General features: G+C 39.3%; 2 protein-coding genes across 7 annotated transcripts in view; both read left to right on the forward strand.

Annotated features, from left to right (window-relative positions):
• Positions 1-3,428, forward strand: part of chd5 (chromodomain helicase DNA binding protein 5) — a 45,080-nt gene extending 41,652 nt beyond the window's left edge. Inside the window, exon 36 of the mRNA XM_089010701.1 lies at positions 1,504-3,428. Coding sequence (XP_088866827.1) covers positions 1,504-1,622 — 119 coding nt within the window. The 3' untranslated portion in view covers positions 1,623-3,428. The remainder of the gene's footprint in view (positions 1-1,503) is intronic.
• Positions 3,429-3,976: 548 nt separating this feature from the next.
• Positions 3,977-17,044, forward strand: part of arhgef10la (Rho guanine nucleotide exchange factor 10 like a) — a 112,612-nt gene continuing 99,544 nt past the window's right edge. For 3 of the 6 annotated variants that reach the window (XM_089009920.1, XM_089009924.1, XM_089009923.1), the window contains exon 1: positions 3,978-4,285. The gene's annotated coding sequence lies outside the window, so the exon portion shown is untranslated. Of the gene's footprint in view, positions 4,286-4,749; positions 4,837-17,044 lie in introns of those variants that run through there. The other 3 variants (XM_089009922.1, XM_089009925.1, XM_089009921.1) reach the window with 2 other exon arrangements.

Here is a 17,044-nt window from a genome sequence, read left to right on the forward strand (position 1 = left end):
GACCACTCCAAATTGTCCCTAGGTGTGAGTGTGAGAGTGACTGTTGTATGTCTTTGTGTGCCCTGCGATTGGCTGGCAACCAATTCAGGGTGTCCCCCGCCTCGTGCCCGAAGACAGCTGAGATAGGCTCCAGCAACCCCCGCGACCCTAATGAGGAATAAGCGGTACGGAAAATGAGATGAGATGAGATATTTGGAAAACATTTTTTTATATATTATATTTGGAAAACTTTCATATATTTATATATTATATTTGAAAAACTTTAATATATTTATATATTATATTGGGAAAACAAATAGATATGTGTAAATTATATTTGAAAAACTTCAATATATTTATATATTATATTGCAAAACAAATATATATATATATATATTATATTTGAAAAACTTTAATATATTTATATATTATATTTGGAAAATGTATATTTTATATTATATTTGGAAAACGTTAATATATTTATTTATTATATTTGGAAAACATATATTTATATATTACATTTGGAAAACTTTAATATATTTATATATTATATTTTGAAAACATATATTATATTTGAAAAACTTTAATATATTCATGTATTATATTTTGAAAACATATAAATCTACATTATATTTGAAAAGCTTTAATATATTTATATATTATATTTGGAAAACATATATTTCTATATTTTATTTGGAACATTTTAATATATTTCTATATTATACTTTGAAAACAAATATTATATTTGAAAAACTTTAGTATATTTACATATTATATTTTGAAAACATATAAACATATATTATATTTTAAAAACTTTAATATAAATATATATTATATTTGGAAAACATATTTACATATTATATTTGAAAAAAATAATATATTTATACATTATATTTGGAAAACATTTATTTTATATTATATTTGGAAAACTTTAATATATTTATTTATTATATTTGGAAAACATATATTTATATATTAAATTTGGAAAACTTTAATATATTTATATATTATATTTTGAAAACATAAATCTATATTATATTTGAAAAGCTTTAATACATTTATATATGATATTTGGAAAACAAATATTTATATATTTTATTTGGAACATTTTACTATATTTCTATATTATACTTTGAAAACAAATATTATATTTGAAAAACTTTAGTATAATTAGATATTATATTTTGAAAACATATAAACATATATTATATTTTAAAAACTTTAATATACATATATATTTGGAAAACATATAATTATATATTATATTTGAAAAAAATTAATATATTGATATATTATATTTGGAAAACTTTTTCCATTTATTGAAGGTGCGCGTTATACTCCGGTGCGTCTTATGGAAAAGGTTTGAAAATACACCCTTCATTGGGGAGGTGCCTTATACTCCGGTGCACCTTATACACCGGAAAATACAGTAGTTCAACTTGCGAGGTGTGGCGGCGCTCGTTCCTGTTTCAGTCTTTGTTTTTGACTTTTTCCTTCCCGCTCCATCGTACGTGAACCATTCAGTGTCCAACGGTTCTCCCAGTGGTCACCTGGACAAGAAGACCTTCGAGTCCCTGCGAGACGCGGCCACACCCGATCTGAAGTCTGGCAAAGCTAGCGATGTCATCTGCATCGAGGACTGAGACGCTTTCTCTCTCCTGGTTTTTTTGTTTTTATTTTCATTTGCAGACGTATTGAATCTGAGAAATTGCACTTTTACCTTTGCAGAGGGTCTTTTTAACTTGATATATTTAACTGAAAAACCTCCGACAAGATGTCAGGACTGAGGTAAAATGTGACTGTCCTCTCTTCTTCGTTTTTTTTTCTCCCTCCGGTGGACATTTGATTGCAGTTTTGATTCTTTTGTGTTGTTGTCATTCATGTGGTGTCGTTTATTTTTGAGAGCTTCTTCATGGATGCAGTAAATGCTTGAAAGTGCGCCACTCGCCGGTCACACGACGGTCTTTACCTCACGCGGTGGTCTCCTTGGGGACACCTGCGGGACTCTAAATGCGTTGAGACGTGTTTTGTGAGCGTGATACTTCAGTTTTGAATGTTGGCTGCACTCTTTGGATGGGGGTGGGTAACCGAGGCCTGCGGGGGGCCGGATTTGAGCTCTCTTTGGGTCTGATTAATTTGCCTTGGTTCGCGGGGCTGCTAACCTGTGAGTGAAGGATTTCCCTTGACAATTATATTGATTCCCCCAACGTTAAAGAGGCATTTTTGTTATGACCATTTTGAGGACTGCGATGGGACCGTCAATGCTGTTTTGTCCTCGGTCCGCGGTGAAGACTTTTTTTGTGGTTTTGTTTCAAATCAAGAAAGCCGTCTGCTTTCTATGCTTGATGTCAGTTTAGCCACAGATCTGGTTTAGTGAAATCTAGAAAACTTTCTGATTTTGAAACCTGAATCCATCTTTGTTTTCGGGCAATGGGACCGTCGGTGCTTGCCTGAGTCCTCCACGATGGGATCAACAAATCTCAGTTTTTCATTTCTGTCCATTTGAAATTTTGCGTCAGTCTGTCAAACTCGAAATATATTGACTTGGAACCGAAATCCAGTTTTGAATATGAAATATGAAATACAGTAAAGTCTCGTTATATCGATATTCAAGGGAGTCCGAAAAAATATCGATATAACCGGGACTATCGATATATCCGACCCTGTTTGCATGTAATTTTCGCCGTGCGTGCATAGAAATAGTATCGATATAACCGGGACTATCGATATATCCGATATCGATATAACGAGACTTTACTGTATTAACAAGGCCTCCAATTTCCATAAACTCACAAAATTACGGTTTCGCTCCACAATCTGTGAAATGTGGTATGTGAGAAAATGTCAATCATGTCCTGTGAGATGATTGTCCCCCAATTCCCTGCCAGCATTTTGTTTATTTAATCCAAACTGTAATTCTTGTAATTCTTTTTTTTCTTACTTCGCACTATTTATTGTTTTCGTTGTTGTCGCAAGTGACTCGCTTTGCAGACAAAAACCTCAGAAACGTGTAAATAAAGCATCTAAATGGAATAAAAAAAATGAATGTCCGTCGCGCCATGACCTTGAGGGGACATCAGCGACAACATATTCTGATCACATGCAATCAAACTGGAGTCAGGATGAATGTACTGTCTACTAAAAACAAACCAACCAAGACTTCAGTCTAATGTTATAAATGTTGCGTATGTATATGCTTCTATTGAACATGGCTTCAAAAGCTAAAAAAAAGACCATGACGAGGCAGCTTTGGTTGCAGTGAATGCACAGCTTCTGAAGCTTTTTCTATGGCGGTTCACTTTGGGGTACGTGGGGTGTCCCAAGAGACACACAAGTACGTTCTGCGTCGGACTTGTACTTGTCAAGCGACTGGACGACCAAGTGAACGGTCATCTTTTGATTTGTACTGTGGATTTGTTTCATTGTGTTTTAATAAACTTCCGATGACACCTTTCTGTTTCCCGTTGCTTTGCCGAGCTGAGGAAAATGGCAAATTGCGTCCAATTAGATGAGGAGTTGCACTCCTGCTGCACTGATAAATGAGCAGAGAAATTTGTGAGCAAAGGAATTTGTAGTCGAGTTGTTTTATGAGCGTCTGGTGAGAATATCCAGCCACCCATTCATTATCCGAAAAAAAAAGATCGTTTTTTAGAATAAAAATAATCCTTTTTATTTTTATTTTTTATTATAATGTCGTTAAAGCCGAAAATATTACTTATGCTGCTATTAACTATATTACAAGGCACCTATGTAATATATTATTTAATTCTATTATCTTAGTGTGTTTGTAAAACTTTCTATTGCACAACTAGTGATTCGAAAACAGGAAGTGCCCCCCCGAGTCTGATTGGCCGTGATTCCCCTCACTCGCATACTTTGCTCCATATCCTCTTCCGGGATTGGTCCAAAAAAACACGCTTTGACACCTCCCATTGGTCACTTGCTAGCCATCGTCCTGCCCCGCCATTGGCCAGCGTCGCGTGAGAGCTCTCCCCGAGCCGCGGAGCTTTTGTGAGGCTGCCTGGGCAACAGCAACGCGGGGTCGCCGACGGTGGGAGGAGGGAGAAAAAGCGAAGAAAGGACTGAAAAGGGATGAAACCTGGGTGGAGGGGAAGCACCGCTGAAAAGGGGGAGATGGTTTAGCAGAACGAAGCGCGACGACTCACAGAAGCGGAGCCGGCTCGCGAAGGTGGCGTCCGAGCGTGGAGAACTTGCCGACGGCACACCGGACGAGGAGCCTCCAATGATGAAAACTGACATTTTGAAGGGACTTGACTTGGATTAAAGCAAGTCAGAGGACGTAGAGGTGAGCGAGGCCTTCGTTTTCTGATTTTTATCATTATTATTTTACTTTTTGCCTGCAGCGTTATTCAGGGGAGCGGGGAATAGCTGATGGGGAGGGAGCTGGCTGGTGGGTGCTTGGGGTCCAATGGCCTTGTTTTGAAGCGTAACGTTCAGCAAGGATGAGACTCTTGGTATCTGGACCCCCTTTTAACAAGGCCTGCATTTTGAGATCCCCTTTTTGTCCATCCTTTCATTTTCCTTCGGCGAGAGGCTAATCACAGGGCACAAATCTGAACCAAACATGGATGTCTGCCAACTACTCAGATTTGGTCAATTTCATCACAACACACAGTTAAAAACAAAACAATATTACGCGAGTCTCCCTTTAAACAAACACTGTTCAGCTACTCAAATATTGACGTTTCAAAACATATAATTTCCTGAAAAAATATGATTCCATCCAACAGCGATGACATGGGTCTGTCTTAATTTTCTGCTGGGGGAAGGAATGATGCCCTGTACACGGAGGTGCCAACATGGTCACATGCAGTCCCCTCCACAATTATTGAAACGGTAGGCTCGGTTCCCTGCTTGTTGTTGTTGTTCTATACTGATGAAATTTGGGTTTTAGATCCAAAATAAATTTGGCAACATTTGTGCAATCGCTATAGTGGATTTGAAAGCACCTGCCGACAATGGCAAATTGTTCTGTCCAGAGTTGTTTTAAACATCTCAGTACAAATCCGGGCCATGAAAAAAAACTTCATTCCTCAATTTTTGCCTCATATTCATCTTCTGAACTGACAACCAAATATCTTCAGTGTACAATGAAAACTGCAAGACATGTATCATGATTGTAGGACAGTTGTGAGGTGTGCTGTCGGTGTGACTCCGACAGGGGTCAGCTCTGAGCCCCTTCTTATTTGCTATGGTGATGGACAGGCTGACAGACGATGTTAGACAAGAATCCCCTTGGACGATGATGTTTGCAGATGACATTGTGATCTGTAGCGAGAACAGGGAACAGGTGGTGGAGAAACTAGAAATGTGGAGATATGCCCTGGAAAGGAGAGGAATGAAGATCAGTCGCAGCAAGACGGAATATATGTGTGTGAACGAGAGGCATCCAAGTGCAAGTGTGATGCTACAGGGAGAAGAGATAAAGAAGTTGGAGGATTTTAAGTACTTGGGGTCAACTGTCCAGAGCAATGGAGAGTGTGGAAAAGAGGTGAAGAAGCGTGTCCAGGCAGGCTGGAGCGGCTGGAGAAAAATATCAGGTGTGATGTGTGATAGAAGGGTTTCAGCTAGGATGAAAGGAAAAGTGTATAAAACAGTGGTGAGAACAGCCATGCTGTTTGGACTGGAGACAGTGCCACTGAAGAAAAGACAGGAAGCAGAGCTGGAGGTAGCAGAGCTGAAGATGTTGAGGTTTTCTGTGGGAGTGACCAGGTTGGATAGGATCAGGAATGAGTACATTAGAGGGACAACTCATATTAGAGGCTTTGGAGAGAAAGTCAGAGAGGCCAGACTGAGATGGTTTGGACATGTCCAGAGGAGAGAGAATGACTATATCGGGAGAAGGATGCTGAGCCTTGAACTGCCAGGCAGGAGACCGAGAAGAAGATCGAAGAGGAGGTTTATGGATGTGGTCAAAGAGGACATGAAGGTAGCTGGTGTGAGAGAGGAGAATGCACAAAACCGGACATGGACGACATTGATTCGCTGTGGCGATCCCTGAAGGGAAAAGCCAAAAGGAAAAGAAGAAGACAATGAAAACTATGGAATTGAGAGACTCATCTTTTGGACAGGGATGTTAGACTTGGGAGTCACAGGCTGGGAAGTTAAAAGGGAAGAAGCAGTATCCTGATTTGCATTTCCTCCATCTTATAGGAGGGTAGTGGGAGGAGGGGGGTCACTGTATCACATAGTTGTGTTCTTAGTCATGGCCCAATCCATTCACACACCCCCGGAAGCCTGCACACGGACAGGCCTCCATTGATGGGCCTGAAGGCTTGCTTGACAACAGCATCGATCTGGCAAATATTGCCCAACGGTTGTGGATGCCCTCTTCACAACAAGGGAAGGCAAAATTGTACGTTTGGGAGACTTTGTGGCAGATGTGTGTAGAGGATTTTTTTGGGGCAGATTGTCCCAACTGTGTTGAATGGGGTCTCGGTCATCCAAACACAAACATTTGGCTTCCACAAACTTCAAAAAGTCTTTCTTGGATTAAGAAAGTGATTCGATATGAGTATTGTCACACTGACTTTTTTGAATGATAATAATGACAATGTCAGCTTGCCTTAGCATCAACTTACTAACTTTCTGGTTTCATTTGTAACTCACAAATAAGGCCCGGGTCAAAAATTAAACGGAACAGTTCACCAGCTGACATTTTGTTTATTTATTTATTTATTTATTTATTTATTTGAATTATTCATAGTTTTGCAGATTGCAATTCAAGACAAAAAATACATTCATCCCCCTCCTCAAATGGCCAATTACTAAACATTGAACAACAAATAATGAAGGCTTGATTCATGTAAAGTAGCCATACTGCCATTTATACCGCAACTAATGAGAATGATAATAATAAATGACCATTTTAATTTAATGTCTGATGATCTGCATTCCTATTGACCCGCTTAAAGGACAACCGACGTCTCCGGACAAGTTGTGTCCATAATTTGTAAAATGGCTTCAAATGACTTATACTGAGCGTATTTTACAAAGATTCCACCGCATATAGCTATATTTTACATTTTAAGACTGGCGCTGAATATTCCGGAAGTCTTGTTTTTGAGTTGGAGACGAGTCCTCACCCTACGTCACTGAAGGAACGCCCATGACTGAGAAAGGACATACCTTGCATCACCTCAATGCATTTGGTGGTACTTTGTTTGGTCTGAAAACCTCGTGTTGCACCAAAAAGCCGCCATTAGAGGGCGACCAAGCTCCATGGAAGGAATTTATCAGCCTTTGGAAACGGGCTGATTAATTCCTAACAGGAGCTTGGACGCCATTTTCTGCCTCTTTTTGGGTGATACATTTCCCCCCAATTTTGCCTCAAAATGGCACTGCATAAATTCTTTAATCGATTGCAAACACGTATGCTTTCCTCTTCAGAACTATTTGAATCATATTCATAACTGGATGTGTAACAAGATAGCATATTCTCAGAATCTGAAGCCATTGTTTTGATTCTCCAGCAATGCAAGACGTCCTGGCGTGACGTCACAAACTGGGGGCGGGACTTTCTGAAAATGCCCAATTCGCAGCTCAATTTTTTTGCAGATATTGGACACTGAGTCATTTTTATTGGTGTTTTGCATTTGAATAAAAATATACTGCATGTTTTGGGTATTTTAGATGCTATAAAACATTTTTCTGATGTCAGTTAAAATACAAAAAACTGATGTTGGTTGTCCTTTAAAGTGACTTGCGATAACCTCTGTTGCAAATTGGTGCAATATCCACACATACACACAAAACACAAAAAAGGACATGACTTCATAAGTGTGGGGGCGGGGCTAAACTGTCAAAGTGAAACTTGCGTCGGTCATAAAAGCGTCATAATTCCAACCCTTTCAAACAAACTAACTCTTGGCAGAAACTCAAGCGCTCCCAATGTTTGTAACATCCCAATTGTTTCGATTCCTTTGCCGCAAGATGAATACGGTTTGACCAAACCATTCAGCTCATCCATGTCTTGCCACAAGAGAGAAAGACACTGCAATGGGTGCACTGCACCATTGTTCTGAGAGCACAGATGGGTGACCTTGTCTTGACTGTGACAGCAGCAGCGTCGGCAGTACTGCCGACCCCTCCCAACACATCCATCGCTTTCGTCAAGTTATTTGCAAGGCCGTGTTGCTAACATGCAGCAAAGCAGGTTAAAAACACGCACGCACACACACACGCACACACAGGCACACACACACGCACACACGCACACTTACACACACACACGCACGCACGCACACACACACACACACACACACACACACACACACACACACACACACACACACACACACACACACACACACACACACACACACACACACTCATGACAGGTGCCCCATTTCGGCTCCCTGGGAGAGTGATTGGTTTTTGTTTCCCCAAACACTGACTCGCGACAAAATACAGTGATCCCTCGCTACTTCGCGGTTAACTTATCGTGGCTTCAGTGCATCGTGGATTTTTTCTCAGGGGAAAAAAACTTTTTTTTTAATTTTTTATTATTAATCGCATGCAAATGTGCAAACAAACAAAGTAAAAGACACAACACTGCAAACAACACTGCTAACAACACTGCAAACAACACTGTAAACAAAGCAGAATAAAATCAAACACACTGGCTTTGAACAGCTCATGGAGCAGAATGCTCCATGAACTGTTCTCTATTCTCAAAAAAAAAAGAAAGACAGAAAAAGAGAGTGCCAACAACTACCGATAACAATGTTCTTCTCTCGGAGAAAGACTCCTTCAGTAGAAAAAGACGCTACAGTGCAGCGGAGTCAGGACGAATAGGCACAGCAGCAAAATATTGTTTTACAACACCGTTCTTTATTTTTTGTTTCATTCTGCCGTATGTACAGTTTTGCATCATAAAATAAAAATAAATTAAAAAAAGATGACTACATTATACTTCGCGGATTTCACCTCTCGCGGGCTATTTTTGGAACGTATCTTCCGCGATAAACGAGGGTTGACTGTAATGGAATTATTCGCTATCACCATAATTTCCGGACTACAGAGCACACTTAATTATAATCCTCACCCAGTACAATTTTAAAGGAAAAACAATTTCTTGTTCTTTTCCTTTCGGCTTTTCCCTTCAGGGTCGCCACAGCGAATCAGTGTCCTCCATCTTCAGAGGTTTCATTTGCATGTTTTTTCTGGCCAACCTTTGACGTCGGATACCTTTCATTTTGTACATACATAAACCGCACATGTCTATAAGCCGCATGTTTATAAAGATAGACGGTACACAGAAAAAGTTTTCAACGTTTTCCTAACATACCTTAACTTTTCTTTCAAAACAGTGCCTGTAACGCGGCAGTAACACAACAAGCTTTACAGTCGTAACACAACCCTAACAGGGATGTTTAAAAAAACATGCCAGTAAAAGTCACTGAGATGCGGCAGTAACACAGCAGCAACACATTAGCAGTCGCTAACAAGTCTGAGTACAAAAAACATACCAAGTCACTGAGACATGGAAAAAAACAGACTACAAGCCTGTGACAAAAGTCGCGCCTTATAGTCCGGAAAATTACAGTAGTTAAAATTAAAAAACAAAACATGAGTAATTGACTGCCAAACCAAACATTTTGATTGTTAAAAAAACGGACAATAACAATTCCTTTTTACGTTTTTACACAAAGACATTCAGTCTTAACCTTCACTGAACTCATTCAATGCCAGTCAATGTGCTAATGTGTCCACTGCAGTGCCAGGAATTTTGTCATTTTCACTCAAATTGCAGGACCCACAGAATACTGATTTTTAGGACTACATAAACATTTAATACAGCATTAGAAACCTTACTCTCTTCTTTCAACAGAAAAAAACAATTAATTCCTAAATTATATGGGTCGAGAGTTATCTGTGCTTGAAATTAGCATATTTGACAATAAAGCTGACTTTGACTTTGAAATGTGTGTGCTTAAAAGTTTATTTCGAGTTTACCTGGTTGTAGAGTTATCTGCATTGAAAGTGGGGGTGTCTGTACAAAAGGTAAATGTTGCCCTTTTGTGGGAGGGGAAAAATTGCCAGATGTCTGACCGAAGCTTGAAACGCACCCCCCTGCAGGAGAACAACAAAAAGCCAGAACAAATTCGGGAATGGCACTCCACGTCATGCTTTTCAATACCCGAATACATTCGGGAATGGCATTAAATGACATAAGTTTGCATGTGCGATGTGACGTACATTTATGCTTGCCTATTTAATATTGTTTCCTCACTCATACAATTGGTGTGTGTCATGGGAACCTGCGTTGATGTTGAATTCCACGATTGTTACGATTTTATTTTGATGTGTTAGGATTTTCGTCATTTAAATTGTTTTGCTGCCACCTTGTGGCAGCAATATGCATTCCCAAAAGGTGGCAAATACAGTGATACCTTGGCTTATGAACTTAATTGGTTCCAGACAGTGTGTAAGGCAAAAAGTGTGTATCCCAAAAATTTATTTCCCATAGAAAACCATCAAAATGAGAATGATCTGTTCCCAGATCCCCATAAAACATAATTTTCTAGCCTTAAGACTACACAAAATATATCTCATTTTATGTATAATAAATGTGCATTGGTATTATACTTAAAGAAATAAACTGCACAGTATAATAAAGTCGTTTTATTTACCTTTGTGATGGTCATTGATGGCTTGATGGAATGGAGTGGCCGGTTTCATCAGCATTAAACACTTGTTGAGGAACGTAACCTTCTTCTTTCACCATCTTGAGGAATGATCCCTTATAGATGCTTTCTCTGTGATGATTGTATCTAGTTCCTCCTCAATTGTGTTCTGCTTAGCTGGGCTCATAGCTTTTTGAAGGGCAAGTGTACAGATGGCTTGTGCGGGTTGTTTGTGCAGCCTGATTGATGGGATATTTTAACCTTGCAGTCTACACTCAGGCTTTGAACTATCAAAGTTGAAACTCTCTCTCACTGTCGTCTGCCTGTCTCTTTAATGTTTAAACGACCCCCCCTCACTGCTGCTTTCTTGACCAATCACGTGGCTATAACCGAAGACTGGGGGCATGGAATAGAGGACAAAAACAGTCGGCTGCCATTTTGTTGTTAGAAGACACATCACTTATTGGGGCAGCTCCGTGTATGAAAAAAGTTCGGATGCCAAGGAAAAGTTCGTATGCCAAGGTAAAAGTTTCATAAATGTAACGCTCGTAAACCGAAATGTTCGTAAGCCAGGGGTTCGTAAACCGAGGTATATCTGTATTCATGTTGAAGCAGATTTGCATGCCTCACCAGTGGTTTGTGCGATCTTTCTGTGCCAAAAGACTGCAAATGTGGTGGTCAAATCGTACCTGTAGTTTAAATAAATAAAGAACAAACAAACAAAAACGAAAATAAATAAACACATAAATAAATAGGTGTGAGTGTGAGAGTGACTGTCTTTGTGTGCCCTGCGATTGGCTGGCAACCAATTCACGTGTCCCCCGCCTCGTGCCCGAAGACAGCTGAGATAGGCTCCTGCACCCCCCACGACCCTAATGAGGAATAAGCGGTACGGAAAATGGATGGATGGATGGATAAATAAATAACCATCTAAATAAATAAACAAACAAGAAAATGAATAAAAATACATAAATACATAAACAAATAACCAACAATCACAATATAAATAAACAAATAAATCAACAATTAATAAATTAACCCTTTACTGCCTGAATTATTTTCTACTTAGAATTTTTTTCTGTTCAGTTTTTATGGTCACTGATGGATATAATAACATACTAGTAGCTTCCTTTTTTATTATTTTTCAATAATGTAGAAAATTTGAGCCTAAGAAAATTTGTGCCTAATTTGACACAATCGTCATCGTCACCTATATTGAGTGGGTGCCTTTTTTGGAACATATGTCAAGTGCAACTTCAAAGACTAGACCTTTACCCATATGACATCTTTTTATTAAAATAATAAAATACATAAAATATTTACATAAAATACATACATAATTTACATAAAATGTTTACATAAAAATACACAGTTCCTTTACAGATAAAGAAAACTAGCTAATAACCATGGAATAATGCAAAGCAGTTCTTGTGATGATTGAAACAAAGATTTACATTGCATTTTTTTGCTGTAAATATTAGTTTTCACCGAGCATGTGCCATGCTTGCACCTGTTGCAGTTCTTTGCAACATATGGAACATGAGCTATGTTGTCAAACCGAATACTGTATCATCGGCGGGAAAAGAACCTCAATGTCTTTTAGCTGTGGTTCAGCTGAACAATCGATTGAGCTTCACTGTGCCACAACACCAGATTTTTCTTGTTGCCAAATGTTGGAGTAAGGGGATAGATGTAAACCAATTATCAAAATACAATCAATGATTGTTTCCTGGTTGGATGTTTTGAGCCAAATGGAGCACAACATTTGAGGTCACTTTCAGATCGGGAACCTTGGAGTCACTGACTGGATCTAACGTTCCGGTATATGGAATGCATACATGTAGCCATCATAACCTGCCAGCACAAACAACTTGAACCCCCAGTTCATTGGTTTATTTGGTAGATACTGCTTGAGTGTAAATCTACCTTCATAGAGTACAATTTGTTCATCAATTGACAAACTCTGTGACTTGGGTAATTCTTGAAACTTTTATCATTGGCCTTACTTTGTGCAAGGGATCATAATTTGGCCTTTCCCGAGTTCCTTGTTTTGTGTTGTCTGCTATAAGCAAGTTCCTTTTTATAATTTCGAAGTGATCCCTTGACATACAGTACATTCTGCAGCATAATCAGTTATTGGAGATAGCTTTCAAGCCCAATGCATCCGAGTGTTTGGTCATTTTGAGATTGAGAAACAATATATCAATCCCAGCCACTTCTCAAGCTCTTCTTTGGCGAGACACAGGGACTTATTGATGTCATTTTGCATTGCATATAATTTCAACTGTTCAACAATAATATCCATCATTTTTTCATCGAAAATCCTTTGAAAATATTTGAATAGTGATAGTTCATCAATGCAACAGTCACGACTGTCCGATGCCAAAATGTCTTCATCAACATGGTCATCTATTTCATTCTCATCAGGATCTGGAAAGATATACAGTACATGGGTATTTTAGAAAAACATATGGGCACAGCAACATTCAAAAAAGCAAAAACTATACCAAACTAACCATTTGATCTCAATGCTCTGATCCCCAAATAAAATATAGACTTTTAGCTTTTCCTGTATTTTTTTTCACATAAACTTGTAAGTGTTGCACCTGCTCCTACCATATTTCACGGTCTTTTGGAAATAGGAAGTGTTAAATTTGTACCAGACATTATGATGAAAATGTTTAAGTTTTCTAATTTCTGTTTAGTAGATAACAAAAAAAACATATGGACCTCCGTTTCAATAATTATATTGAGAATGCAAAGCTATGAGGTACAGCTATTAGTGTAAAACGCACCATTCACTTACAATTATTCGCATCGGGTACCCAGTCAGAATCAGAATCAGAATCAGAATACCTTTATTCGTCCCGCAATGGGGAAATTTGCAGTCCACAGCAGCAATTGAAGAGGGATGGGGTTGGGGTGGGAGTGATCATGAAAATAGCGTTAGCACGCCGAATGTTCTACATTCGGGAAACAACTTATTTTTAATATTTCTTGGTAAATAAACACGTTAGCGTTAGTTTATGTATTTCAGTATCAAGGTAAACCTCTTCTGAATAGCTCATAAAATCGTCACAACATATACTTACGTGATATTTGATCCATGACGATAAATAGAAGGTGCTTTGAAGATGGAGGAGCGCACGTTGTGTGGCGTAAGAAGGAGATGATGTCACTGACGCTCTTAAAGGCAAAGCTGCACATAACCTGTTTTAAAGGGACATGTAACTTGTGCTGCATCAGTTCCAATCGGCACTTGAACTGCTACCTTTAATTTTTTCGATCTATAAGCACTTATCTTTAGTGTATCAAATTTGACCCAATCGTCTGTAAACGGTTAATACATTAATAAATTAATGTATGTGGTATTAGCAAGGTATGAATGAATGAATGAATGAATGAATAGATAAACAGAACACCCCAAAAAACATGATGTATTGTCAGCCAGTCAAGGGACACCTTAGTCCATAGCCTGGACATGTAACCATGACATATGATGTCATGTAATTTTCAGCCCTCAACCCCCTCTCAATTTCTTTCTTTCTTTCACTCGCTCTCTCAGCGTTTTTTTTTCTCCCTGTGGGCCAAAGGCGTATCCTACTTTGTTTACTCTGTGATATGATATTCCAAAGAATCCAAATTAGTCTGAATCCAACATACGCTCATTGTAGTGAGTCATGGTTTATGATGCAATGGGCCCTGTGTGGCCTTTTTTTTCTCTCTTTGAGTTCTGACTGCCTCGCAATCACGTTGTTGATCCTCGGACAGCCAGTCGATGATATATCAGGTCTGTCCTCCAAAACTTTGCTTTGGGTTGAAGCTAGCTAGCTTCAACCCAAAGCAAAGTTTTGGAGGACAGACCTGATATATAGAAAGTCTTTTTAGCAAAGCGGAAGGAAACGCAGCAGAATCGTCGACTTTCGAGCACCCTTTTGGAGGCCTCGTCTGCTGAGTATTGTGCAATTGTTTGTTCCGAACAAAGTCCCAAAACTTGCGTTTCCTCATCTGTGACTCTCTTTTACACTTTGCTAATGATTTGTTTGATGTCGTCATTTGTTCTCTTGCGGAACTTTTTACAGCCACTTGGTGCACTCTTGCTTTTTTTGTGTGTGTCTTGTGACAGATTTACATGTTTGTAAAGTCTTAAGTGCTCCTCATTCTAAGGGGTCCAGTGAAAACGACTTCAGTCTGCTGCTTTCGACCTGGCTTATGTTGCTGCCGGGAATGGCATTGTTGCGTTCCAGCAGCACAAATTCGAAGACAACCAGGAGCTCGGCATGCCTTTGCATGACAAAAGAACCCTTCGGACCATTTGGCAATCCAACAACAAAATATCTTTTAATACTTCTGGTAGTATATTCCAGGACAAATTATTCCTGAAACATTAATGTATGTTTGCGATCATTTTGGAGAGGGATTTTGAATCTACCAATAGATGCCACAATATGTCGCCAAAGCTGTATTTCTTGATTTTTCGATCATAAATGTGATGCGATATTCACAATATCAGGACATATTTTGGAATCTTCTGTCTTTTCATTATGTCTTCTTTATATTTTGCTACACCCCGTCCCCCATAACATGCATGACGTTGCGCCAACTACATTGAACTGACAATTTTTCAAAAATGCTTGATACCTGTATGACGATTCAACTAAGCTTGGCAGAAAATGCAGATGCCGCATAAGCTCAGCTGCAGCGACTCGTTGGATAATTCGCAGAGTTAATCGCACTCATTTGCATTTCAAACACATCTTTTAAATATGCGTCCTGGGGCATTTGTAAGAGTTCGGTTTAATCTTAAATTGACGACGTGTTATGCCACAGAAGAACACTTTATGTATATATGGTGTGTTGTAGCTGTGGATCTTCAGGTCACGACTGGAGAAGCTACAAATCATGCCAATTTGATTTGACGCACAGGCGCTAATTTCACACGATGCTTGTATGCAAATCGTCACAAAGTTTTGTACATCTTACGTGACCTGTTCGATCAAGTCACTTGTCAGTATCAATCCACTTTTTAACACATTTACTCAACATTGAAAGGGCGTTTATTTTCCAAGAGTCTTATGTAGGTCAAGGCATGGGTGTGTAGAAATCTCCATTATGTCATCTGATCTTCTTCTTCTTTTTCTTTCGGCTTTTCCCTTCAAAGGGTCGCCACAGCAAATCAGTGTCCTCCATCTTTAGAGGTTTGATCCGCATGTTTGTTTTGGCCAAGCTTTTACGTCGGATGCCCTTCCTGACACAACCCTCTGTATTTATCCGGGCTTGGGACCGGCACAAGAAGGCTTATGTCCCTTTGTGGCTACAGAACAAGCAACTCGCTCGGTAAAAGGCTCCCAAACATCATCTGATCTCACTCCCCCCAAAAGATGGAGAATAGCTTTTTACTCTGTTCACTCCCGAAACTGTTTGTTTTGTCCAAGCAGGAGTCCTTTTATCACTTGCCCAAAAGCCTTTCATCTCCCAAAAGCTGCACGGACTCACCTGTCAGCGTGAACGTGGATCAATTTTAACACTTTTTTTTGTGCGGCAAGTGCACTTTGAAACATTTCTATCTGTCATCCATCCTACCATTTTCCACACCACTTACCCTGAAAATTTGCTGCAGCCTATCCAAGTTGACGACGGACGAAAGGCGTACTACGCCCTGAATTGTTTGGCTGTCAGTAGCACGGAACACCATAAGTTAACTGCTCCTTCTTCCTAAATAATTTGTTTAACTTCCTATACTGTATATTAGGTTAAACCATCAGTAAACCACAATCTGTGATCACTTCTCTGTTTTGTTGCCATCTATTGACATTTGTTGATAACGGCAATTACCAGAATCGAATTTATTGGCCAAGTATGTAAACACACAAGGAACACAAAAAGGCATGACTTTCCGCGTTACAACCCGCCCAGAGGGAAAGTGGAAATAAATTCCACTTCCACCACACTTCAGGAGTTGAGGGCAATGACAAGGTAACTCAATTTAATGTGAAAATGAACTGCAAGAAGATATGGCAGAAGGAACAGACAAACCACCCTTAATGAAGTCTTATTGACTACATTTTGGATTGGATTGGATATGCCTTTATTAGTCTCACAGTGGAGAAATTTACATTGGACAAGTTTTCCTACAATTGTCTTTTTTTTTGCGCTTAAAAAATGGACAAAAAGACCATAGACAAATCTACGTTTCTAAAAATAAGCCTGACCTGGACTAGGAGGCACCAGCCATTTTCTTGATATGTGAACATATCCATAATGGCCGTCAGCGCACAGGGACATTCCACTGCAAGCTAAGGCGGTTCATCTCGGCACACGCATCCAGAAATTAGTCAGCAAGGTTCAGGCGCGAGAACGTGTCGGAGCTCGTTTGTCGAAAGCCAAAACTCGTGATTTGTGTACATCAGAACTGG

The sequence above is a fragment of the Hippocampus bargibanti genome, linkage group LG12 (genome assembly GCF_051943395.1).
Source record: "Hippocampus bargibanti isolate YZ-2025 linkage group LG12, ASM5194339v1, whole genome shotgun sequence".
Classification (NCBI taxonomy): domain Eukaryota; kingdom Metazoa; phylum Chordata; class Actinopteri; order Syngnathiformes; family Syngnathidae; genus Hippocampus; species Hippocampus bargibanti.